We start from the raw sequence: 27,425 nt of genomic DNA, 5'->3' as shown, positions 1-27,425 counted from the left end.
GCTTAATGATCTGCTCCAGAATCTTTCCTGGTATTGATGTCAGACTGACTGGGCGGTAATTATTTGGGTCCTCTCTTTTCCCCTTTTTGAAAATAGGGACAACGTTTGCCCTCCTCCAGTCTGCCGGGACTTCGCCTGTTCTCCAGGAATTCTCAAAGATGACTGCCAGTGGTTCTGAGATCACATCTGCCAGTTCTTTTAATACTCTTGGATGCAGTTCATCTGGCCCTGGAGACTTGAATACATCTAAACTAGCCAAGTATTCTTGTACTATCTCCTTAGTTATTCTGGGCTGTGTTTCCTTTGCTGAATCATTTGCTCCAAATTCTTCAGGTCGGGCATTGTTTTCTTTATCGGAGAAGACTGAGGCAAAGAAGGCATTGAGGAGTTCAGCCCTTTCTGTGTCCCCTGTTTGCATTTCACCATCTTCCCCTCTGAGTGACCCCACTGTTTCTTTGTTCCTCCTTTTGCTATGGACATACCCATAAAAGCCTTTTTTGTTGCTTTTAACCTCTCTAGCAAGCCTGAGTTCATTCTGTGCTTTAGCTTTTCTGACTTTGTGTCTACACGTGCTGGCTATTTGTTTGAATTCCTCTTTGGTGGTTTCCCCCCTTTTCCATTTTTTGTACACATCCTTTTTTAATCTTAACTCAGTTAAAAGTTCTTTAGATAGCCACCCTGGCTTCCTTAGGCACCTTCCATGTTTCCGTCTCATTGGTACTGCCTGACGTTGTGCTTTTACTATCTCCCTCTTAACAAACTCCCAGCCATCATGAACTCCCTTTCCTTTTAGTATTACTGTCCATGGGATCTCACGCAGCACTTCCCTAAGTTTTATGAAGTCGGCTTTCTTAAAGTCAAGAAATTGAGTCCTAGTATGCTTGGCTGCTCCTTTCCGCTGTATAGTAAACTTCAGAAGAGCATGATCACTCGCGCCTAATGATCCTTCCACTTCTACCCCACTAACCAGGTCATCAACATTGGTTAGGACCAGATCTAAAATGGCTGTTCCTCTTGTTGCTTCTCCCACTTTCTGGACAATGAAGTTGTCTGCAAGGCCAGTGAGGAATCTGTTTGACCTTATGCTCTTGGCTGAGTTTGACATCCAACAAATATCCGGGTAATTGAAGTCCCCCATTACTACTATCTCCCGTCCTTTTGCATGCTTGGCCATCTGTTCCAGGAAGGCATCATCTATGTCCTCCGATTGGCTTGGGGATCTATAGTAAACTCCCACAATGAGGTCACTGTTATTCTTCTCTCCCTTAATTTTGACCCAAATGCTCTCACTTTGGCTTTGAGGTTCTAAATCTTGGATCTCTTCACAGGTATACACATCCCTGACATATAACGCCACTCCTCCTCCTTTCTTGTCTGGTCTGTTTCTCCGAAATAGATTGTATCCCCCCATTATTACATTCCAATCGTGGGACTTATCCCACCAGGTTTCAGTGATGCCTATTATGTCATATTTAGTTTGCTGTACCAAGAGCTCAAGCTCATCTTGTTTATTTCCCATGCTTTGAGCATTAGTGTACAGACATTGAAGTCCATTAATCATTCCATTAATCATTAATCAACTATGCACATAGTGCATAGTTGGTTAGAGCATGGTGCTGAGAATTCCAAGTTTGCAGGTTGGATCCTTGTATGGGACAGTTGCATAACATCCCTAGCTAACAGGACCAGAGGTCAGGGATGATGGGAGTTGTAGTCCCAAAACATCTGGAGGGCCGAGTTTGCCTATGCCTGCATTACATTATAACTATTAAGTGCTCAGGTGTCTACTCAAGTTTCATGCTAAGAGCAGAGAAGCTCAATGTTTCTAGTTGAATTCTGATGTTGAGGTCTGTTAGAGGACCAGAGAGGATTGAAGCCCCAGTGTTTGTGGACTGTAGTGTTGAGATACAGCATGATAGTATATCTGATTTTAGCATGGTGTAGATGTGTTTTAAGAGTATGCCTCATTTCATGGTTTACATATTTGATTTCGTGCAGCATTGCATATAGCTTATTTGGGCTTGTTTACTCCTTCCTGGGCTCCTATATTATGCACATTGTCTGACCAGAAGGAATTTGCTGCTTCATCCTCCTTTTGAAATGTTTATTACGTTGCCAGAATTGCACAGATGTGCACTTGTGCGATGTTGGGAAAATGTGATTGTGACAGCTTTCAAATTACTCCATTAACATCTTGATTGCCACTGTAATTAGCAACAATCTTGTGGTTTTGGAGTTCCACAATGTGAGTCCTACAAGTCAGTGACTCACTGCAAATTTGTTTTGTTGATAGTTCGACTTTGGCACAGGCAAAAAGTAGGAAAAGACAGACGACAGACAGCAGACAGATACGTACACTCCATAAAACTGTGAATGACCAAGGTATACTTACTGATTTATTTAAATAATTCATAAACGATGCACCATTTGAAAATATTGAGGCAGTGTAGAAAACAAAAAGATAAAAACAAAATATAAGGTTTTAAAAATGCATTAAATCCATCCATATGAGAAGGGAGAAAGGATACACCTGCAGGACCATAAGGAGAAAAATAATTGTGACAGGATCTTCCAGTTGTAGCTCTGGACAAGCACAGTGGTAATAACTGATTCCTGGCTATGCTTATACAGTAGTGGAGAGCAGGCCTTAAAACTGCACCTATCCATAGTATAGATCTTAGGAGTCAGCTGATCTTTCTCATAAGTATTTATCTGTTCCGCTAATTATGCAGATGCAGGAAATGTCAGGCCTCTGGCCCATATCTGACCCCCTGGGCAATCTTCTCAAGGCCTGCACACAGTCCCGCAATTCTGATTGTTCAGAGAAAGCCTTGATGAGCAGTCACAGCCTGGAGATCTTAAATTGCTCCTCCAGATTTAATGCAATTAACTCTTGTATATGATTGGGATCATGTATAGTAAAACCAGCACTTTATTAAATATTAACAGAAGCAGAGGTAATTAGCTTTTTATCCTTTCTACTCTGCTTTCGCCACTCTATCCTGAATTCACCAGGACATGGTTAGGTCTTGATTAATATACTACTATATCAGTTGTTTACTGGGGAAGGGGGTTTAACTGTACATTCCTCTCTCCCTTTCTTAATTACTTTACTATACAGTTGCCTGCTTATCACATCAAAGGAGAAGTACACTGAATTAAGTGTGTCTCTTCATCCTTATGCTATTTCCTGACACTTTCCCACAGGTTGGTAAGGTAACAGCTGAAGATTCACAGTACGAAGCCATGACCCCATTCTTCTAGGCATGATTTGGGTGCCAAGAAAGGCGCCAAGGAGCTAATAATATCAAGATTTACATCCTTCCACTTGGCAGAACAAGTCATTTTTAGGAACTGGGAAAGGCCGGCCCCCAACAGCTGCCAAACCTATTGTGTCTAGCTGTTACTCGAGTGCAACAAAGCAACTAGATCAGATGAAGGATGGGGTAGGGGACAGGTAGGAGAAAACAGAGAGGGTGCCAAAGAAAATGACCGGTAGACTTTTTGTTGTATTTTACAGTCATACCTCTAGTTGCGTTAGGTTCAGGTTGCGGATTTTTGGGTTGCAAACGTGGCAAACCCAGAAGTGTATACTTCCAGGTTTTGCCATGCGCGCGCACACAGAAGCACGCTTTGCACATGCGCAGGAGCGCTCTATTGTGTCACGTGCACGTGCAGAAGCGGAGCTCTACTTACAGATTTTTCGGGGTGCGAATGGCACCCCGGAACAGATCACGTCTGTAAGTAGAGGTACCACTGTATTTAAAGTATTTATGCACCTGACCTTACATTCAAAATTCCCAAGGCAGTTCATAAGAACTAATACAAATCACTTTAAATACAGTAATAGGCAGTACCGAAAACGATCTATGTGCAGGGGGTTAGGCAGAGGTTAATAAAGCCTGGGGAGATAAAAAGGTCTTTGGAAGGAAAAGGAGGAATGAGTAAAAGCTTATTTATTTGGCACGAAGAGCATTGCCATACTCACTGTGAAATAAGCAGTGATGTTCCTTCCCTGCCTGCTCCATAGAGCTGTGAGTGCCATGCAGCCTGCTCTGTGCCCACTAGGCCAACCTGTTGCAGTGACGGACTCTGTTTTGTTGGCAGTGACGTTTCATCTGCCAGTCTGGTGGGCCTCTGTAGTGTGGTCTAGTGGTTAGAGGATCAAGGAGAGCAGTGTTCAAAGCCACTCGTAGGCCCAGTCTCTTAGCCTAACCCAGGGGTCAGCAAATTTTTTCAGCAGGGGGCCGGTCCACTGTCCCTCAGACCTTGTGGGGGGCCGGACAATATTTTTTTGGGGGAGGGAGGAATGAACGAACTCCTATGCCCCACAAATAACCCAGAGATGCATTTGAAATAAAAGCACACATTCTACTCATGTAAAAACAGGCTGATTCCCGGGCCATCTGTGGGCCGGATTTAGAAGGTGATTGCGCCGGATCCGGCCCCTGGGCCTTAGTTTGCCTACCCATTGCCTGGCCTCTTCTATAGGCCTGTTGCACAGATAATGGGGGAAAGAGACATGTATGGGGAAAGACGAGGTAGAAATCTAACAAATTACTAAATGCATAGGATGGGAAGGGTGAATTCTCATCCTTGGCCTCAGGTGGCAAAATGTCCTGCACTAGCCCTCAGGGGAACAGCTCAGCAGGAGACTTTCAATCTCAGGCTTGTGGGTTTGGGCCCCATGCTGGACAAAAGATTCCTGAATTGCAGGGGGCTGAACCAACTCTGCAATTCTATGAAATGCACAAGCCCCATTGATGGTCACCACCACCCCCGTTTTCGCCAAAGAAAGCTTCCTTATTGCTTTCCAAACGCAGTAGCCAAGGGAAGTGTCCCCAAGCGACTGGGTCCCCTCTGGGTCTCTGCCTGGGCGCCAAGGGGAAGGGAAAAGGGAACGAAGGGGCTGAAGACAATATAAGGCGAGGAAGCGAATAATATGCGACGGAGGGAAAGTGGGGAAAACAAACGAAGGGGGAGGAGAGAAAAGAAAAGTTGAGGGAGGAAAATGGGAAATGGCGCAAGGAAGGGGGTAAAGTATGAGTGGCGAAGGCTGAAGGAAATAAATCTGAGGCTGGGGTGGAAGAAATGGAAAGGACTCGAAGAGGAGCAGGAAAGGAGGAAGGGAAAGGGCCGGGAAGCGAGGGAGAACCAGGAGGAGGCTGAAGGAGAGCGGCGGCGCAAAAGGAAGAGAATACGATAGTGCCACTGTATTCTGGTCTGGTCAGACCTCACCTGGAGTACTGTGTCCAGTTCTGGGCACCACAGTTCAAGAAGGACACTGACAAACTGGAACGTCTCCAGAGGAGGGCAACCAAAATGGTCAAAGGCCTGGAAACGATGCCTTATGAGGAACGGCTAAGGGAGCTGGGCATGTTTAGCCTGGAGAAGAGGAGGTTAAGGGGTGATATGATAGCCATGTTCAAATATATAAAAGGATGTCACATAGAGGAGGGAGAAAGGTTGTTTTCTGCTGCTCCAGAGAAGCGGACACGGAGCAATGGATCCAAACTACAAGAAAGAAGATTCCACCTAAACATTAGGAAGAACTTCCTGACAGTAAGAGCTGTTCGACAGTGGAATTTGCTGCCAAGGAGTGTGGTGGAGTCTCCTACTTTGGAGGTCTTTAAGCAGAGGCTTGACAACCATATGTCAGGAGTGCTCTGATGGTGTTTCCTGCCTGGCAGGGGGTTGGACTCGATGGCCCTTGGGGTCTCTTCCAACTCTATGAGTCTATGATTCTACGAGGGCGAGAAGGGGGAGAAGGAGCGAGGGGCGAAGGGGAGGGCAGGCGCCCGAGGGAGGGGCAGCGGCGCGAGAGAGAGAGAGAGAGAGAGAGAGAGGCGGGCGGGGAGGGAGGCGCGAGAGGGAAGAGCGAAGCCTGACGCAGCGGCGGCAGCGCAGTGAGCCGAGCCGTCCCCACCGCAGCCGGCCGCGGTGAGCGCGGCGCCACGGGCGCTCTTCCTTCGCCTCCGGCGCCAGCGCTGCGCGCGGCCCCCTTTAGGCCGGGACAGGAGCTGCCGTGGGCAAGGCGGGGGGGCAAAGGGAGGACAGCAGCCTCCTCCTCCTCCTCCCCTTCGTCTCCGCTCCTCCCGCCCCGCTTCTTCCTCAGCATGATGTTCACCCAGCAACAGCAGCGGGAACCGCCGCCGCCGCCTCCTCGGGCTTGAGGCGCCCGCCGCCTGGCGAGGGAGGGAGGGAGGCGCTCGGTCCCTCCTTCCTTGGCTCCCGGGAGGGTCCCCTCCTCCTCCTCCCCGTCGTCCATCTCCCCTCCCGGCCAGGAGGGGCCGAGGCAGCAGGGCTGGTGGCCGGGCCCCCCCGCTCCGGACTGCGGTGCATGTTCGCGCCCTGCGAGTGCGTGAGGCGAGGCGGCAGGAGGACCATGAAAATGATCCGGTTCCGGAGCTCGAGCATCAGGTCTTTGAGCCAGGAGATGAAGTGCACCATCCGGCTGCTGGACGACTCCGAGATCTCCTGCCACATCCAGGTGCTTCTGCCCGGCTGGGCTGCGAGGAAGGGGCTCTGGGGCGGGCACCACCCACCCCTTGCGCCCCTTGCAAAAAAGGGGGCCGGCTGGCGGACGCCCACCCCCCCCCGGCATCCCTGCTGGCTTCCCTCCCGCCGTCGCGCAAACTCTCCCTCTCGCGCGCACCATTCCCCCGAGCGCATCAGCGCAGGGAGAACTTCCTCGCAGGCGAAGGGCTGGGTACCACCAGGTTGAGAGCCGCGCTTGGAAATGGAAAATTGGTGCTAAAACCTGGGAAGTTAACCAAGGAAGGGCCTTCCCAGGCTACTGCTTTGCAGCGCAGCGATTCCGTAGCTGCTGCGCCTTCCTTGCGTGGCATCCAGACGTGCTTCCTCGAGAAAGCCTTTCTGCTTTGCAGGGGCTGCAGCTCTGCAATAGCAAAAGCTGCGTGATATTGTTGCTTTTGGGGAAGGGGAGGGGATGCGATCCTTTTTCGCACTCAGAGGGGCCATTGTGGGTTGGGGTTATCTCTGGATGGCATGGATGGCACAGCTCTGGTTGGGTGAAGCCCATGACAGTGCAGATGACGGGAGAAGCAACTTTCCCCCACCATTTATTAGTTGTGTTGTGTTTTCTACTACTATAGGAAACTTGTGCATGTTGAATTTGACTCTTGGTCTGTCTGGGTGGTACTGGTGATTCTGAGTCAGGGCGGTCAGCACTTTTTATTTTTTAAGAGTTGAGCACCGCCTTACAGGAGTGTACAGTGGTGTACAGGAGTGGTCATGTAGTCCTTTGAAAGAAAGACATAAATAAAGCGCAAGCACCACAAGAGAAGACTAAAGTATTCTGGTGATGAAATAGTGTGCCGACAATTTTTGCTCATTGAAAACAGGCTGTTATGGATAGAGATGAATTCTTGCTGTTATACTTTCCTTATATGCTCCAGAATAGTGTATGGTATTTCTAGGGACATAGAATTCAACGGGGTGCTGGGTGGCTGGTCCTGTTGCTCAGGAGGTTTCAGAAAAACAAGGCTATTGGTATCTATGTATATACTAGGTATATTGCAGCACAGAAATCCTCAGCCTTTAGACGCTTACTTATATTTACATTTTGCATCTGTATATCGGGATGGTTAACCGTATGTGCAGCAGCTTTCCCTTTTCCCTGTGTGGTTAAAAATAAATAAATCTTGGACCAATACACAACCCAGCAACTGAATTAGGAGCTAGGGAACCCCCTGGCAGCAGCTCTAGCTGTGTTCGGTAATAGAAAAATATTTATGCTGTTTGTGGGGCTTAAGCAAAAAGAATGATCAGGGCTGGCAACCAGATAGAGAATGTATAGTTGATTCCTGACAGGTTAAATCAATTAATGAATTGATTACATGGAAATAAATTTTGAATATTATTCCTTTTTTAGATATTGAAAGGAGTACAGTATAGTTTATTAATTAATAAACATAAGGAAAGCCAACACTCGCTGTGCAAGGGCCATTTTTAGTTTTCTCATTTTCTTGAGCTCTTACATGAAAACCAAAATAGTATGGAAAAATAAATATCCCAGCAAATTAAAACCAATTATCACTTATTAATCAACAAAACATTCAGTTGATTAATCTACTAGCCTAACTGATGAAAGATTTCAGTTCTATTCTAGAAGGAATGTATGGGGAACATAACCTCTGCTGAGAGTGGTTGGCAGACTGCATTTTTCAATGCCTCTCTGACAAGTGGAGATGGACAATACAATTAAGAATCTATTAACCTCTTCCTCTCTCTTTATTTCTAACTGCCAGGAATTTTGTTCCAGTATGTTGTGCTGTTAACACACCCCAATGGCTTTTAACTGGAGGATTTAGTAGCAGGCTTCATGAAATACAGGAATGGCTGAAATCTATTGAATATGAAAGCCACTATCTAGTTCCCCAAGGGGGGAAAAGATTAGTAAAGCACTATGCACTATATAGAAATGGTTGACTGAGTGTGTGTGGTGTAGAGGAATTTATTTACCTGTAGTAGGAAAACATTCATTTGATATATGTGTACTACAGAAATGTTGATTTGATAGATTGCCAAGGAACTGTAACATGAAGTGGTGGAGTTGTTGATATATTGGTCATTTAAAAAATAGAGTACATATCTGATAATGTTCAAGATGGTTTAGCACAACTGGATACTTGAAGCAATTTGAATAAGTCTTTCTGCTTCCATCGAAGAGTATTTTGAAAGAGATAGTTGTTTCTTTGTTTGGAGATATTAAGTAGGTGGGGCAATATAGCTTAAATCACTAACTTTTGTTTTTGTAAGTATATGTAAATGTCTATGTTTGATAGCATTTTTTTCATAGGGCAGAAAAGAAAGAATTTGCAGTTATGACAGCAAATTTACTTATAGCAGATAAGTAACAGTTAGCAGCTTGGAGTTTTCTTAGTACATCAAATAAAAGAAAGCTGAGTACACTGTTCAGGAGGGGGCTATCAATTGCTGTAGTGACCCAAGAAGCTGATGCCAAAGCATAGGATTTGAACCTGTCCTTTGTACATAAAGATGGGCTTAACTGCAGGGAATGGACCATTCCTAGGTTTCCTCATCACAGTTGGATGATCAGGAGGCCAAGAAGACCCTATTCACTTACTGGATGATGGAGAAGTGGGTGAGGATATATTGACCTGTAGTCCAGAGTCTACACTGGCTGGCCATAGTACACACCCACATGCATCGATCTCTGCTCTGCTTTGGCCCCAATCAGGTATATGGACCTGCAGTATCCCTTCCTCACACAAACCAATCCCCAATTGTTTAGACTGCCAGTGGATTAATTACACACTGCAGGCAGAAATCGTCTTGACTGCTGGACACCATGGTTGAGGTATGCGATCAATACTTTGCTATGGCCAGTCAGGAATCATATGCATATGATATACAGCAGCAAGTGGGCTTCCATCCGTACACTACGCCTAGTTGAGAGGCGGGAGTCAAAGCATATACTCCTATTCATATTTGTTGTCACTCTGCACCATGATATCTATAAATATGGGGTAGAATCTGGATCATGCTCATAACATGGTGGAGTGGATGACCCAGCCTGGGTACTTGGTACAGCAGCAATGGCCAGGAAGACATAACCATGAAACTTTGCCAGAACACTTCTCCACCCTGGGGCAGGATTTGAGGACCTGCTTCTGGTGTTGGGCCAACAAGGCTAATGGGATGCAGCTTTGCTTGGCCTCTGATACCAGTTGAATGCTTACTGGTTACTCTGAGGGTAAAAGTTGTTTTTATTAGATTGCTTCAGGAGGAGTTATGGGGCAAGGTGCTACCAGTATGCTGATGACACTCAGCTCTACTTCTCCATAACATCCAAATCAGGTGAGGCTGTGGCAATGGTGGTGGGATGGATGAGGAAAAAGAAGCTGAGCTTGAATCCTCACTGGTTGAAGGCACTGTGGGTCAGTAGTTCCTGTGTTTGGGAACTTGGTCAACTGCCTACCCTGAATGCAGCTGCACTCTGCTTGAAGGAGCAGGTTTGCAGTTCCAGGTGATTTTGGATCCAGCTTTGTCCCTGGAGTCTCAGGTACCCTCAGTGGCTAGAGGTGCCTCTTCCGAACTACAGTTGGTACAACAACTGCACCCATTGCTAGACCAGGAAGGCTTGGCCACAGTAGTTCATGCACTGGTTACCTTAAGACTGAATTAGTGTAATGTGTGCTCTATGCGGAGCTTCCCTTGCACTTGATCCGGAAGCTGCAGTTAGTGCAGAATACTGCAGCACAATTGCGGAAAGGAGCGAGATCTTATTAGCATGTAACACTTGCGCTCTGAGATCTGCACTGGTTGCTGCTTTGTACTGGGTCAGGTTCAAAGGTTTAGTATTGGTACGTAAAGCCCTTAAAAACTTGTGACCCATCTGTCTGCGAGATTGCCTTACACCCTTTTGCTCTGTGAAACTGGCACTGTTACAGGTGCCACGTAATCCCTGTTCTGCAGTTGTAAGAAATCGATCTTTTAATGTGGCAGAAACTACACTTCGGAACTCCCTGCTTATTGGCATCTGGCAGGTGGCTTCACTTTATTCTTTTCAGTGCCTTCTAAAACTATTTTTGTTTCAACTAGCCTACCCAGATATTTAGAATGCTGATGTGTTTTTAGTTTATTGCTAGTTTTTAATTTTTTGAATGTTTTAATTGTTGTTACTAATAATCTTGTTGTTTTATTCTTTTTGTAAGCCACTTTGAGGTTTTCTATAATCAAGCAGTATATAAACTTTATGTAATAAATAAATATTGTATATTTTATTGTTTTCCAGTGGTTTGCACCAAACTGTTTTGTTGAACACCACCTTGGTATTATTTTAATAAAAAGTACATAAAATATTTTGAATTACTACTACTGTACTATTACTACCACAAACTATAGCAACAGCAACGTTGCAAAGTTTGTGCTGCATCTAATGGAGTAGAAGTGCAACTTTCATACAACTTTAGTCAGTTTTACTTGGGTTTCAGTCAGTTTCGTTTCGTTCAGTCAGGACAGTTGGAATTCAGATTTGCCGGTGTAAGGGAAAGCTCAGGGATCTCATTCTTCTCCAGTCTTGGGGAAATGTTCTTTGTTCTGCAGAAGTTTTAAAGGCAGGGCCCGTACAGACTGTCATGGCCCCTGGTTTTTAAGAGGTTTCACATCAACTTTTATGTTTTTTTCTACATGAATGGAAAGCATTCAGCATGTTTCTGTTAAATGTTCCTGGGACAAGTAAATGAAATAAAAATGCACGTGTGGTTATGTGTGTTTTATACATTGTAAGTTACATAAATAATTTTTTCTGACTTGTGTTATTTATATTCATGTTGCAGCCCATTACCAGCAATTCAGAGTTTGGATTCTCTTTTGGGGGAATTCTCCCAGCTCATGCAAATTTTTGTGTGCTGCTATTGATAAAACAGCCACGGAGGCTTGTGTAAACATCCACTCTTTACGCTGCCTGTATGAATCTAATGACCTTAGTGGAGTCATTTGAGGACACTTCCTGACATTTTATGCTAGAAGAAAAGACATGTACTTTAGGAGGTTCATGTTCTTGTAGCTCCAGCTGGTTCTGTTCCATGTGGACTAAATTCTCTGCAGATAGTGCCGTGAAGCATCATGCGCTGGCATGTGTTCACTGACAGGCTGCCAAGAGGGTAAATGAGTATGGAACCTGCTTCAGGTTTAGTGGAATGCCAAGCAATAGGAAGAACAGTCTCTGAGACATTGTATGTATATCAACAATTATTTCATAATGGAATGTTATAGTGATGATCTCAAAGCTTACATGAGAAAGTGAGCATTAATGTCCTCCACAATGCCAGTAAATGAAGCATTATTAGAAAAATAAAGTAAAACAGTCTCTAAATATAGGATTTGAAACCAGCTTTTCAGCTGTGCTTGTTTGGCATTGCATATTACTAGACTGTGGGCAAATTCATGCTGATGCACATAGAGAATATGGGATTTGGTGCTCTGGGAGCTGCAAAGGGAGACATATGCTGAAGTGAGCATGAAGTGACTGGCTTCCATCCAGTGCAGACTTATATTATCCCTATGCACATCTTGCTTAGATGTGTGTGTTGTTAAATATAGAAAACTGTTACTTTCACAGTCACAAAGTCATTGTAAAAAGAGGAGAAGCAGGAGAGCTGTGAAACCTGATATTATAGTACATGATGCTCTTTGGTTCAAAATATTCTGAATTACCCAGTCTGCTTTCAGGTGCCCTTCAAAACCTCTGCAATAGCCTAGGGACAGCAGCCAATAGGTGCTTCAGAGTATACTTCCCTTTTAAGATTTTGATTTACCCGTTCCAGCCAGAAGCACCACAAACGACTAACTTCCAAAGCACCCTTATGCTGTCGTTTAGCATTTTATACCAATAATCTTTCAAACCAAACATCTGCAATGACTCTTATTTGTAGTGCATGTGAAGTTCCAGACAAACACTTATTCAAAACAATCCCTCTCCAACATTACAGAAAGTGTTACAGCAGCATAAGGAGGTATAGCATGAGACTCTGGATCTCAGAGAGTCATGGGTTCAAGTCCTAGGTTGAACAAAATATTCCTCTGTTGGACTAGATGACTCTTGTGGTCTCTTTCAATTCTACAATTCTATGTTTCTAATATTAAATCAAAGTAGCAGGCTATTAAACACACCAGAAAGGACATTACTGGTTATGTGGGATGTCTTTAGTTTATTCTTTTTTTGAAAAGCAGCAGCCGTAGTTTGCCCTCTTTCCCCAGTGTAATTTTTTTAGTGTTCCTGTGAAAGTAGCACTAGCACTGGAATGTTAATGTTCTTTGAGAATTGGATCTTAGGCACTCAAAAAGGAACGTAGTGCCTAACACGGGTGATGAGGACTCCCTTTGTGGAATCATTGAGTGGGCTGAGGAATGTCTCAAATGAATCAGGCTATTACAGATTCTAACCAGCTGGTTAAAAGGCAGTAGCTTTATCATATAGGCTATTGCATGGCTTAGGGCTAGATTTCTTGACCAAAGGTCAACATTCAATATGCTGTTTTTTCATACATGGGACTTGATGATTAGCAATTAGGTGAACCAGGCAAGTGGCAGTGGAAAGGGTCAAGACCCATGGCAAGACGTAAGCAATCTTTCTGATGACATAGTGGCCCTGGTGTTTGATTTATTTCTTAAACCCCCTTGGGACTCAGCTGCTTTGCAGCATCGTTGAGTAAAACTGCAATGGCACAGCGGAAAAAGGAGACAAGTAGAATGGAAAATAACCTGAAATCATAACGGCCACAGTCTGTAACATGCAGACTCTTTGTAAAAGATGGTTGACCTGCCTGACCAAACGCAAAGCTAAAAGGATTTCAGTGAAGATTTAAAGAGCAATTGTAGACAGACGTAGCTTAAAGCAGTGGAGGATTTTTTTCCAGTCAGGTTGGCAGATAGATAGTCCATGTCTGCAAATACAGGAATTATAGAAAAACAAATCAAAGACTTCTTATTCTTCTTAATTGAATTTATATACTGCCCTATACCTGGATGGTAAGTTTGCCAAACCCATGGATAATACATATATTTCAGTGCCTGTAATATAAAGACCTTAATCTAGTGTGGGGCAGTCTTCAAACTTGTAGGATCTTTTTAATTTTTTTTTTTAATGGTGGCCCAAAGTCTGCCAACTAGAACCAGGTGCACGGCAGTAATTGGTGTGTGTGCCAAAGGCGCTATTGAGGAGGGTGATGTCACGTGACATTGTGAGAAGTGCTGACATCACCACTCGAAACTGAAGGGTTCTCAGTCCTCTCCTTAAGAACTTGGGGGGGGGATGCTTCATCCCCCCCAGCTGCTGCGCCAGGTATGGGTACAGGCGTACACTTAGAATTAAGAAACAGAATACCTCTGGCCATGATTCTGTGCTATGATATTCTGTGTGCTCAGCCCAGGAATTTGTTTTCAGCTTACAGTCATTCCACTCCCAATTTTTTTAGATTTCTCATTTTCCTGGGGCTTTTAATTTAGATTTGGACCAACATGCTTAGGTCGCTTCCAGAAGACTTGTTTATTGAGCATTCATCCTGATTTCTTTGCAGGGAGATTAGACAAGGTTGATGATTTAGTGAACATTCAGTCTGATTTGTTTGTAGGAAGGCAAGACCTTGTTAAATCAAAGCAAGTGTTATCCCACACTTTCCACTGCACACACCCCCATTACTTTTCTTATCACAAAATTCTGACCTTTTGGGGAAGCGTGTTTGTTGTGCAAGTCCTCCCAATCAACCTGAATTTGTGACTCAATCTTATCCCCCAAAAGTGGCAGCCTGGGAGTGCCTTTGAGTCTCACTGCTCTTTTGAAGAGTACCTGCCCTTTGTCCCACCACTAAGGCCAGCTAAGACGTGCTCCTGACATTGACAGTGAAGGAGGGCAAATTCATAGCGTATAGTTTAATATCAAATAACACCAAACTAAATGTAAAGCTTTCAGTGCTTGGTGTTTAATGTTGCCATATTTTTTGGAGGGATGTGGTGAGGAATCCACTTTAGAAATAACAACAGGGCTGTGGAGATTCTGCACTAAAAAAAATCGCAACAGTACCCTCAAAGCTCAATTTTGTGGTTAATATTCATTACCCAGATTAAGAAAATGTGACCATATTTTCTTGTTCTGCACAACTTAATCTGTTCCTGCTGAATCTCGGGGAAAGGGTTCTGAGATTTCATGAGCCCCGTCCAACACACTTTCAAGAACATCGTTTTGTTTGTTTTTAAATAAAAGCTGTGATTTTCAGAAAGTTAAATTCCACGTCAGTACCAACTTCTGTGTTTATGAAGTGACGAAGAGCTGCAAAATGCACACAGCCATGCATATAAATAATTCAAAGTCATGTAGCTTTTTGCATTGTGGGAATGCAATCCAGTCTTCTTTCCCTTTCCTCTCTCGTTTTGTATACTTAATTTAAACTATCGTCTTATGGCTGTGTGCGAAGAAAAGTTTTGTTTTGTTCGGAGAATGCACAGCTTAGCTGCCATCACCAAATTTGAAATAGAGGTTCTTAAGGAATTTGAAAGCACCGCTAGTATCCGTGGTCCAGGAGAATAAGCCTTGTTGAGATCACATTTCATCTGGCGATGGAGGATGTCCTCACAGTAGTTAATAAATTTGCTCCAGAAAATCTGGACTGTAGGGAATTCCCATCACAGATGGTAGAGTGATCCAATCTGCCTGCTCACTTTCCAACAAAGGGGACTTAATGTCTTTTTGATTATGTGCAGTCTGACAGGTGTTGTATACCAGTGGTTTAGCAGCTCGCTCTGGCAATTCTTCATGCAGATCATCCTCTTGGCATTCACCACCCAACTCTCTTGTTCCAGACTTCCTCCTCTAGTTTCTCATTCAGGTCTGTGTTCCATGCCAGGGTGTGAAACCTGCATTTCCTAATGAAAATATCTAATAAAAGTAATACTTGAATGAAAGGGGGGGTTTGGGGGGAGTGAGTTTTTCCAAGGCTAACTGAAGTAAATTAAGAAGTGTAAGACTCTTGGTGTGTGTGTGGGGGGGGAGGGAATCAGATTTTATTAAATCACCATAGGTCATGTTTTCAATGTTTATATTGAAGCCTAACTTTATTCCTTGCTTGATTATTTGTAGCAATTATTCTGTGTGCTGAGGTAGGTTGCCTGGTTTATGTATGCCAGCCTAGTTGTAAAACACACGTAAAAAACTCTCTTGACCTCCTTCAGTAGCAGATGTTGCACCAGAGTTGTGCTTTCATAAATATAATACAGTAGTATTTAACATTCTTATAGGTTCATTATAGGTTATTTCTACTCATTCTGCTGTGATTGTATGTTTAAATTGTTTTCCCTTAGGAGCAACCTGTGGCGTAAAAAATGAAAATGTAGGATCTTGTTTTGATATACTGCTAGTTATTGTACAATTAAAGTGAGATTATCTAGTTTTCTATTGATTTTATGCAGTTTTATTATGTGCAGTTATTATCTTTTCTACACAGATTCTAATTGTTTAAATGTTCATTTAAAAACAACAACAACAAATCATATAATCAATTACATTTGATGGTACATTTTCAGAACCATTTCCTGTAAGCAGAGCCTCTTGGCAGTGCACCTGATATCTGCTTGTACACTGTGCTCTGAATTGCACATAGACTGATCTTTTCAGCTCGCAGGGTATCCTACTGGGCAGGAAACTATTTTGGAAGCAAATGTAGGATATGATGACCTTTGGTAGCATCTAACTCTGTTTCTGACATTAGTGTACCTTTGAAGAGTTCACTCAAAAGCCAAGTTATTTATCTGCAAAACGGAACTTCTTATTATGTGTGTTCCATGAGCCCTTTACTGCAACGGGCAAGATGCAGGCAATGAAACAGTTGACTTCTGTCATTTTCATCTGCACAGTTACTATTGTAATCACCTACTCAGATGGTCAATAATTGTGTCATTTCCTAACTCCCAGTCTCTCCCACTTCCCCGACCTTCAGCATTCATGTGATATTCTCTTTTAAAAATATATATTTAGTAGTATGTGCTAGGCTTCGTATCTTATGGATAGGTTCTCTTAAAAATTAGTTCCCTTTCTCCAGAATCTCTTATTTGAAGTTCCTCCCCTTAAGCGATGCTTCATTGCAGCATATGTTGACGGCAGCCTTGAGGCACAGGGCCAGTGGTGGCTGGGAGATGAACCCCACTGTCAAGAGGTGACAGTTTGAGAAACAAGGAAGAATAGGAGGACAATAATGGGAATAGAGACCTATGGGGCCCAAGTGTATGTGTGCAGAAAAGTGCCTTGGACATGGGAAACAAAAGGTTAAAGGATTATGCAGACAGCACAGCAGGCAGGAGATTTAGTGAATTTATATTTATCCTGCGAGTGATGTCAGAACCTCAATAAACAAGAGCTCTGATCTGCTCTGACAGTTAGCACATAAATAGTAGCAATATAAGAACATAGAGTGGACATATTTAAAGATTGCTGCTGATGCATGTTTTGCTAGACTCTGTGAATTCAGACCCCACTCTTTTCTCAAATAGCAGACGGAGTCCAGCATTTCCTCTTGTCCAGTTTTAGTGCCTGCATGTTTGTAACTTATATTTATCAACAGGATGCTCCACATGAGGCCATATTTTAGGATGAATTGGTCCAGCTGAAAATGTCCCCAGAGCCAGCGAGAAAAAAATTGTTGAGCTCTGAAAAATATAGTGCCCATAGGTGGTGGTTCTCTCTCTGTCTCTCCACCCTGGTTTCCTTCAGGAGGAAAGGCAGGCTATAATTGTAATTCAATAAATGGCATTTTATTGAATATTTTGTTTTAATATGTTTTCTGCTGCTTTGGGGGCCTTTCGGCCAAAATTTGATATGTAAAGAAATAAGGAAATGGCGCTGGTGGTGATGCTAAGTTTGGAGAGGAATTGTTGTTGTTCCAGTGGTGCATCTGCTGGTTTGCTTACTGTTCACATGGATTGGTCTGTGATAAGCAATCTGAATAAATTTTAAGTGAAAAGCTGGTCATGGGGAACAGCTAGACAGGCAAGTGTCCTGTTTAAATAAGGACTGAAGTTGCTCTACTGTATTGGACGTTAAAATATGCATTGTTTCAAGATATCTTTTTTGCTAAATACGCTTATTTTAATTTATTACTGTTGGATTTTCTTCTCAAATTGACTTGCCTATTGTTTTGAATGTCAGGTGGACTTGCTATGCTTTCAGGTCTGGAATGTGTGAGTTTTCCTGTGAAAGGAAAAGTCCAGAAAGGATTAGGTCCAGTAATGGCCGACTCTGGGGTTGCGGCACTCATCTCGCTTTATTGGCCGAGGGAGCTGGCATACAGCTTCTGGGTCATGTGGCCAGCATGACTAAGTCACTTCTGGCAAACCAGAGCAGTGCACGGAAACTTATTTACTTGCACTTTGACGTGCTTTTGAACTGCTAGTTGGGCAGGAGCAGGGACCGAGCAATGGGAGCTCACCCTGTCGTGGGGATTCGAACCACCAACCTTCTGATCAGCAAGCCCTAGGCTCTGTGGTTTAATCCACAGCACCACCCTGTGAAATACAGCTATTTATGTACAATCAAGTATAACACTGCTTGTTTTCTGACTCATGCTGATGTCTGGGGAACAAATTGGGGAGATGAAGTCGCAAAAGTGGACAGGAAAGAATTTTTTTGGGGGGGGGCAGAGCCTTTTTTCAGCCAGAACTCACTGGAACTCAGTTCCAGCACCTCTCAAGTGGGTGCCATTGCCATTATAAGAGAACAAAGGAGGTGCTCATTATCAGTTCTGGCACCTCTTCTTCTAGAAAAATAGCACTGTTTGGGGCCAGCACACGTTGAATTAAAATTATTCTTCTTGGACACTTAAGAAGCACATCACTATGTGATTTGTTTGTATTGGGCCAATTTATTTTTCATTTTGGTGCATCCTTGATATTTTATCCCTCCCCCTTCATTGTAATTTGTGGCTTCCCTTTTTTTGGTTTTCATGCTAGTGGGTACCAACCTCTTTATTTTTGTTGTTGTGGCTTTGATAGATTTGTTAATCTCATACATTCTGAGACTTTCATAGTAACATAAAATTGGATATACATTCCCACCACAGTTCAGCTGGTCTCTCTGTGTGCAGATTCTTTTATATTTTCACTGGAAAACTTAATTACTTCACCTGAATCCTTGAATTAATTTTCATTCTTGGTATGACTATTTGTATCGCAGAGACAACTCTGGGGGCTGCTGAGGTTTGAAGGATAAGAGTAATCAGTTCAAAGTTAAACAAAATCTACCCAGCTGAGCATAACAATATCCCTAGAGAAAAAGAGGCAGAATAGCTAAGTGAAATGTGAAGTGTAAATTGCATAGTTGCAGAGCATTCAGTTTCAATCAGTTTTAAAAATGAACCTTCTCACTGGCTTAATTCTTCTTAGGAGCAACAAAAACCTCTCGTAGTCAAATTCATTATATTGCAGGTGCAAGACAGGCAACCAGCGTACATTCTGTTTGATTATATGCCGTTCTGTTGTCCCTACATCACCATGAAATTTCTTTTGAAAGTCCAGCTTCGATCACTTTGGTTATTGTAGGAATATAGGAAATTGCTTCGCATTGCGTGTGTTTCATGGTCAACCATTCAGTACTGTCAACCAGATGGGTAGAGCTCTCCAGCTCACAATCGCATACTTTTCTTAAAAAAAAAAATGTTTTTATTAAAGATTTCCTTGGCTTACAAAAGTACACCTAGCCTTCAGGATCTTTAATGTTCAGCGTGTTTTATCACTGAGCTTTTGCTCCTTCCTTGAGGTAACAACCCAAAGGACTGACATTGCCTTCAGTGGAGTTCCACTTCCTTTGAAGACAGGTTCACAACTCAAGTGTCCTTCTGCATGCAACTTTGGGTTTGGATGCCCAGGTTACAGCAGTACAGCTGAGGCTTGCCCATCCCTTGAATTACCATACCCAGCCATAGTAGAACATGTCTTCTGGATTACTGTAACATGGTCTATGTAACAGATAGGTAGCCGTGTTGGTCTGCCATAGTCAAAATAAAAAAATTCCTTCCAGTAGCACCTTAAAGACCAACTAAGTTAGTTCTTGGTATGAGCTTTTGTGTGCATGCACACTATGTATCTGAAGAAGTGTGCATGCACACGAAAGCTCATACCAAGAACTAACTTAGTTGGTCTTTAAGGTGCTACTGGAAGGAATTTTTTTATATGGTCTATGTAAGAATGCCTTTGATGAGTGTTCAGAAGTTGGGTCAGTTATTAGGATAATGAGACTTCATTGCTTCACTGACTAGAAATATATTCCTAGGCACAATTCAAAGTACAGTGGTACCTCTGGTTACGTACTTAATTCGTTCCAGAGGTCCATTCTTAACCTGAAACTGTTCTTAACCTGAAGCACCACTTTAGCTAATGGGGCCTCCCGCTGCTGCCGCACCGCCACCGGACGATTTCTGTTCTCATCCTTTAGCAAAGTTCTTAACCTGAGGTACTATTTCTGGGTTAGCGGAGTCTGTAACCTGAAGCGTATGTAACCTGAAGCGTATGTAACCCGAGGTACCACTGTAGTGGATTTGAACTTTAAAGCCCTAAACAAAGTGGAAGTCAGGTGCCCAAAGTGGTGGCTTCTCCTATGTGAACCCTACCCAGGTCTGAGAATTTATAAAACCTATATGCAGTTGGGGACGTCTTGATTCTCTTTCAAAATCCCCTGATTATGTGGGCACCAGTAGCATAAGTTGAGCAGAGTTGCAATGGAGATAAGCTTCAAGACAGTATGCACCTGAAAAACAGTGCTGAAAATCAAAGAAGAAAGAGAGATAAATTAATTTGTTTTACAGAAAATCAGAGATCACATGGCAATGGATAAGGAAAGGAAGAAAATGCTTCTAAAACTGACCGAAACATGTGAAAACCATGCACTTTACCTAGGTATCAGAAGGAAAAGCTTGATTTGAGAGAGAGAGAGAGAGAGAGAGAGAGAGAGAGAGAGAGAGAACTGAACTTGCTGAGACACCCAAGTCCCGCTTTTTACAGAAAAAAGATCACTATTGACAAAGGGTATTGGCTCCTATGGTGATTCAGACCAGCTGATAGCTTGTAAGTCCTCAGAGAGTCTGTAAGGATGAATGATGTCATATCTGCAGTAAGAGAAATCTGCCCATTAGGATTGCCCCTTCAGGTGGTACAGGGGGAGTCCTAAGAGAGGAACACAGACAGTCAGAATTTATAACATTTCTTGACAAGGCCTATTTGAGAATTCGGTTTTCACATGTGCTGAAAATGAGAGTGAGCATTGCCAAGTCCCAACCCTTCAGTGAATCAGCTCTCCTTCTACACAACCCACAAATCAGAATTTGAAACAATACAGTGGTACCTCAGGTTAAGTACTTAATTCGTTCCGGAGGTCCGTTCTTAACCTGAAATTGTTCTTAACCTTGAAGCACCACTTTAGCTAATGGGGCCTCCCGCTGCCGCTGCGCCACCAGAGCACGATTTCTGTTCTCATCCTGAAGCAAAGTTCTTAACCTGAGGTAATATTTCTGGGTTAGCAGAGTCTGTAACCTGAAGCACCTGTAACCTGAAGCGTATGTAACCTAAGGTACTACTGTATTTAGAGCTGAGTAAATGATAAACAACTAATGATTTCTCTAACTGGTTGTTCTGTGATACAAAAAAAAGTTCCCTTTCCCCTCCCTGCCAAATGTGGCTTGTCCACTGAGAAACTCCCCCCGACTTCACTGGATTTAAATGGTGGAATATCAGCTTGTGAAATCCAGTCCAGTGAATGGGAACTTTACAGACAGTTGCAACTCTAATGCAAAGTGTTGCAATATGTCTTAGTTTGACAAGCAATCTTCATGCTGAACCAGCCTCACACAGACTGGGAAATGGTTGCCAGCAGTTCAATTTGATTGGCTGGATACTTGTAGTTTTAATGAAATATTTATTATTTGATAGTGCTAATCATTATTTTATCATGGTGTCCTTCCTGTTGATATAAGACAAAGAGTTTCTTTCGTTAGAACATTGAGAACTGCCAAGGCTCTGATTGTTTTGCCTTCTTGCTTGTTTCTTTCTTTCCAAAGGATTTGTCAATGTCTTTTGCTGGGAATTAGAGATGTGTTTCAGAGCGTAGTTGTGCCATTTTTGAAGCAGCCTAGTGAAGAGAAAAGTTAAACACTTTTTGTTATAAGCAGAGAGGTTGGGTCATAGGACGTGTCAACCTGATAGGATCATTTGACTGGAAGAGGCTGGGTAGTTAGTGACTCAGTGGTGGTGAACCTATGGCACACGTACCAGAGACGGCACCAGAACCCTCTCTGCGGACACGTGCGCCATCACCCCAGCAGAGCCATAGCTTCCATGTCAGGGGTGGGTGGGGAGGAGGAGAAGGAGAAGGAGAGGAAGGCTCGCGCACACCGTCCAAAGCCTGCAGCACCAGGGCCTGGCAAGCATCATGGGGCTGATCAGACATTGACTTTCGATGCGCCAGGGCCTCCCGCCAGTCTCTTTTTCCTACTCGGGAGTAAGTCGCCTTGAGTTCAGCAGGCCTTAACTCCCAGGTCAGTAAGCGTATAAAGAGGGCAATCTAAGAAGGGGCTGCTGGGTTTACATGTTTGCTGGGCTTTCCCGCGGAAGCCAACAGAGAAATACATTCCATGGAGGCTGCGATCAAACGGCAGCCAAAGAAATGGCAAAATATAACAACAACAACAACAACATAATAATAATAATAATAATGAATACCCAACCCATCTAGCTAAGTTTATTTATTTATATTTATATGTATGTGCACACACAATCATTATTATCTCATATTAAAAATTGGCAGAGGGTGACTCAGCCCTCCAGTGTACACTAGTGGCCAGAATTGTGGAACCTTCTAGAAAAAAATGTATTTCCAAGGTTTGATGGCTGATAACATCACTTTGTTTTCGAGTAATACCAGTGCTTTTTTCCCAGTGGGGACGCAGACCCTTAAACATTGTGAATTTAACGGGAGAAGAAATTCACCATATTTATTTTTCCTGATTTGAACTGTATTTATTTTCCCCCGGTGGTGATTTTCTTGAGTCAAAATGAGAGTACTCCTAAACATTTTTTTTAAAGAAAAAAGGCACTGAGTAATACCATAAAATTATATATCAATGGAAAGATAATTTAATGAAGAATGTAATGCAATAACTTTTATGAAGGAATATTTATTACAACAGCAGTCATGAAGAAGAAACGAGAAACACACAGGAAAAAATGAGATATACATGTTAAATGGCCGTGTTGGCACGTAAAGGTAAAGGTACCCCTGCCCGAACGGGCCAGTCTTGACAGACTCTGGGGTTTGTGCGCCCATCTCACTCTATCGGCCGTGGGCCAGCGCTGTCCGGAGACACTTCTGGGTCACGTGGCCAGCGTGACAAAGCTGCATCTGGTGAGCCAGCGCAGCACACGGAACGCCGTTTACCTTCCCGCTGGTAAGCGGTACCTATTTATCTACTTGCACCCAGGGGTGCTTTCGAACTGCTAGGTTGGCAGGCGCTGGGACCGAGCAGCGGGAGCGCACCCCGCCGCGGGGATTCGAACCGCCGACCTTTCGATCGGCAAGCCCTAGGCGCTGAGGCTTTTACCCACAGCACCACCCGCGTCCTAGCGCCACCCGCGTCCTAAGGGCCGTGTTGGCACTTAGCGATAAATAAGTGGGTTTTGCTTTACAGTTTGGGCACTCGGTCTCTAAAAGGTCCGCCATCAGTGCTCTAGCTGTTTGCTCCCAGTGTGGGGGTGGGGGTGGGGGCGCTGTTTGCCCTTCATCAGCTCCTCATAAATCGAGCTACCCAATCCAGACTGTGTGTTCCTAAAAAAGAACAAAAGTTAACAATGTGACGACAACTTGCATGTGTAGCGGCAGTGTTGGCTCTGGCTAATTCAGATAAATCATCCTAGCTACATGCTCACTAATGCAATCCTGTGAGTGTACCACATTTACATTTCTAAGCTATTAAACTCAAGACTGGGTTGTATGGCACCTGATAATCAATATACAAATTGAAGAGAATAATGGGATATATTTTTCCTGGACGGTAGGTGAAAGATCTCATGTTTCTAAAAATAAATAAATTGTACTTATAACCTTTCTCTATAATAGGCATGTTTACTACAGGTGTGAGGGATGCGGATGACGCTGTGGGTTAAACCGCAGGGCCTAGAGCTTGCCGATCAGAAGGTTGGCAGTTCGAATCCCCACGACGGGGTGAGCTCCTGTTGATCAGTCCCTGCTCCTGCCAACCTAGCAGTTCGAAAACACATCAAAGTGCAAGTAGATAACATGACCCAGAAAAATTGTCTGCAGAAGTGGACAAATGCTGGATCCCTTGGCCAGTAAAGCGAGATGAGCACCACAACCCCAGAGTCGTTCACGATTGGACTTAATTGTCAGGGGTCCCTTTACCTTTACCCTTTTATGGCAGAGCAGTACATGGAAACGCCGTTTACCTTCCCGCCGGAGCGCTACCTATTTATCTACTTGCACTTTGATGTGCTTTCGGACTGCTAAGTAGGCAGGAGCAGGGACCAAGCAACGGGAGCTCACCCCGTCGCGGGGATTCGAACCGCTGACCATCTGATCGGCAAGCTCTAGGCCCTGCGGTTTAACCCGCAGCGCCACCCGCATCTCTCACACCTGCCTTCAGATGTCTTCTAAAGGTATAGTTCATTGTCTCCTTGGCACGGGGGGGGGGGTGTCACATAACTCCATACCCTCCAACATTTCTCCAATGAAAATAGGGACCTCCTAAGGAAAAGTGGAACATCCTGGGATCAAATCAGAAGCCAGGACAGCTTCTGTAAATCTGGGACTGTCACTGGAAAACAGGGACACTTGCAGGCTCTGTACCACCATGCATTGCTTAATGCTATAACCATACAGTTGCTATAACCTTGGACTTACCAGCTCTACATAGCTTTGTTTATCTTATCTTATTTATAGTATTTATATTCACATGACAGTTTTCTGAGCAGTTTACAAGCAAAAATAAAATCCGTAAGTTACAAAGTTAAATAGTAAACTTGAAACCTAAAGCATAATAAAGACAGCACAATCCAAACATAATTAAAAAGCAGGAGAAGATTTTAAGATTGAAAAGGCTGGAAAAATAACATGCCTTTGCCTGGCGCCAAACAGACCACAATGTAGGTGCCTGGTAAGCCTCTCTGGGAAAGGCATTCCATCACCAGGGAGCCACCATCAAAAGGGACCTGTTCCTTGTATCCACCCACAACGTGTCTGCACCCAGAGCAGGGCCACAGGTGGCAAATGTAGTAAAATACCTAAAGCAGAGTCATTATGATGCCTTTCCGCTAATGGTGCTGTAGACTCTCTTTCCACGCACTGCTCTCTCTTGCCACTTAGTGATGCTTCCAGAGTGCTAAAAGCTTGAATTCCATGGAGGTCTAACATATTCCAAAACGTTTCCTATTAAATAGGAACTTCTTAAAGTGCGCCATTTGTGATACTGACTTCCTAGCTTTTAAATGATCGTTATTGTAACAGAATAAAAACCACACATTCACATTTAAGGAACAGGGCTTATTTTAAAGTCTGGAAGTAATGATCAGACATCACTGGCTCATTTACCTTGGATAAATACATAAAATATGCATGGCATCGTAACAGATGTTCTGTTCAGATGAATGTTAGGAAATGGCAAAGTTCATCTTTGTAAAATAACATTGCTAATATGTACTCTTTTCAGCAGCTGCTAAAAACATTCATGTTTAGATAGATCTACCCAGATGCTTAGAAAGTTGAGGGAATTTCATTACGGGGGAAAAACAACTTTTGTATGTTTTGAAAGCAGGGCTGTGGGTTTTCCCTTATTTTACTGTTTTATCTTCTGTAAATCGCTTTGAGTTTTTGTTTTGTTTTTTCAATCAAGCGGTACATAAATTATACAAAACAAACAAACAATGCAACAGGTTAGAATCTCACTTTATTTAGGTTCACACAAATAACTTCTCACTTGCAAAAGTATCTTTGGCACGCAGAATTTGGGAGAGGGGGGGTTGCTGTTTAGAGGGGCTGGGGGAACCCAATTTCCTTGGTTTAATTTTAGAAGGATGTTGACGAGCTGGAACATGTGCAGGAGGGCAACCAAGATAATGAAAGGTTTGCAAACCAAGCCTTATGAGGAACAATTAAAGGAGCTGGGTATGTTTACCTTGGAACAGAGGAGACTGAGAGGAGATATATATATATGGTCCTCTTTAAATATCTGAAAGAAACAAGCTTTGCTTTCTCTGCAGAGGTGTAGCAAGGTCAGGTGGTTCCTGGTGTGGAATTTTTTTGCACCCCTCCCCCACATTGCAATTTTTGGGAATGTTGCCCGAGTTGTTGAGCTTTTTTTAGGAAGGGTTGGCTGCAACAGATACACCTGCAGATCACGCCCGCAGGTCAGCCCGCAGGTGTGAGCACCGCCCCCCCAGGACTGTCAGCACCACCAGCCTTGGAAATGATGTTACAGGTGCGGCAAATGAGGATGCACACAACTGCTTTGAGTGTGGCCCCTTCAGTGGCAGCAAAGCTTTTACTTATTTTTTAAAAAAGGGCAAGGCTGTCTGGTGCCTTGTCTTAAGTAACTATAAGCAGACTCGACAAAAACTCATTTTACATCAGTAAAAACGTTTACACTTAATAACCATGCAGAGATGGGAAGAGGGGATATTTGGCCCCAATCTGCTTTCAAGTCCCTTGAGCTCTTCCACGAATTTGCTTTAAAATTACTGGAAAGTACAACAAGTCTGGTGTGAACATTACCATTTAAAGCATGAAAATAGGATGTTAAAAAAGTTATTGTTAAAAATCTTCTGTAGCAGGAAAGTGTGATTTAAAAGTGCTGACTCACTGCACAATAAGAAGTGCAGGTTGTAAGTGTGTTGCTTCAAAAGGTCCTAATGCTCTGAACAGGTGTCATTGCTTAGTCTGTTGACAATTTTTGGGGGAAAGAAGGGTTCTACAAACATAGTTTCTAGGAGTAAAAATAGAGAACAATTGGCAGCTATCAAACATGCTCAGTTTTGAATTTGTTTGTTTGGAATGAAATTGTAGGGCAAATGAAGCAGACTGACAGCATGGGGAAATATCTCTCTTTTCAGCTGAGGTCAGGAAGTAGATAGATTTGGGCAGAAGGGAGAAAATAAGAAATGTTGTTTAAAAAATGTCTTTTATAGCAGCAGTTTCCAAAATTAGACAAGTGCACAAAGGAAGAAAAGGGTTACCAACTTGGAGCTAAAAGAGAAATAAACGATTTCTGTGTAATACAGTACAGTATAGTATAGTAAATCTTCCCTATTAGACATTTAATGAGCAGAGGAATGTAAATGTTTTTTAATGAAACTTTTACAGTTGATTTTTAAAAGGATAGTTTAATATGATTAAGGACAAGAATGCTACCGGATTGAATCCCAGAGATCAAAAATATAAAGGGAATTGGTTTCCTGCTTGTTCCATTATTCATATCCCACTCTAGGATATTATGTATTAAATTTAATGTGGCATTCATGAATTATGAAAGCAATTTGCTTATTTGCAAGAGATTCTCCCATTGCTTTACTGACTGATCTATAACACCAGAAGTGAACATGAAATCCTGAGCAAGCATTCATTGCCAAATGAAAATCTTCAGGGTACTCAGAACTCTAAGTGAGTACAGTAGCTTTTAAGATGTAGGAATGTTGCCCCCTGCCCCCCCAAAAGAATTACAGTGGACCAGATGTACCAGCACAAGGTCTTTGCACCATTAACAAGAACGGCACTTTAATCGAATGGAAATGCTTTTACGTGGTGTTTGGTCCGGAAATCTGAAATAACATTAGTTTAATTGCCAACACCTGAAGCTTATGTTGGAAGCACAAACCAAATACAGTGCCACAAACCTGTT

General features: G+C 43.2%; 1 protein-coding gene and 1 long non-coding RNA gene across 3 annotated transcripts in view; one reads left to right on the top strand and one right to left on the bottom strand.

The window, feature by feature from the left end:
* Positions 1 to 2,368: 2,368 nt before the first annotated feature.
* Positions 2,369 to 6,872, bottom strand: LOC310688547. Its single transcript, XR_014517028.1, has 2 exons — positions 6,761 to 6,872; positions 2,369 to 4,149 (listed from the first exon to the last, which is right to left on the bottom strand). It is a non-coding gene; the product is annotated as an uncharacterized lncRNA (long non-coding RNA).
* Positions 4,319 to 27,425, top strand: part of FRMD3 (FERM domain containing 3) — a 125,635-nt gene continuing 102,528 nt past the window's right edge. The window contains exons 1-3 of one of the 2 annotated variants that reach the window (XM_083464903.1): positions 4,319 to 5,213; positions 5,761 to 6,007; positions 6,285 to 6,490. In XM_083464903.1, the coding sequence (XP_083321029.1) occupies positions 6,341 to 6,490 (150 nt within the window). In that variant the 5' untranslated portion in view covers positions 4,319 to 5,213; positions 5,761 to 6,007; positions 6,285 to 6,340. Of the gene's footprint in view, positions 5,214 to 5,760; positions 6,491 to 27,425 lie in introns of both variants that reach the window. The other variant, XM_083464902.1, reaches the window with a different exon arrangement.

This window comes from Podarcis liolepis (assembly GCF_965112155.1).
Source record: "Podarcis liolepis genome assembly, chromosome: 11".
NCBI classification, from domain to species: domain Eukaryota; kingdom Metazoa; phylum Chordata; class Lepidosauria; order Squamata; family Lacertidae; genus Podarcis; species Podarcis liolepis.
The sequence above is the reverse complement of the archived record's forward strand: the minus strand, read 5'-3'. Positions and strand labels throughout refer to the sequence as shown.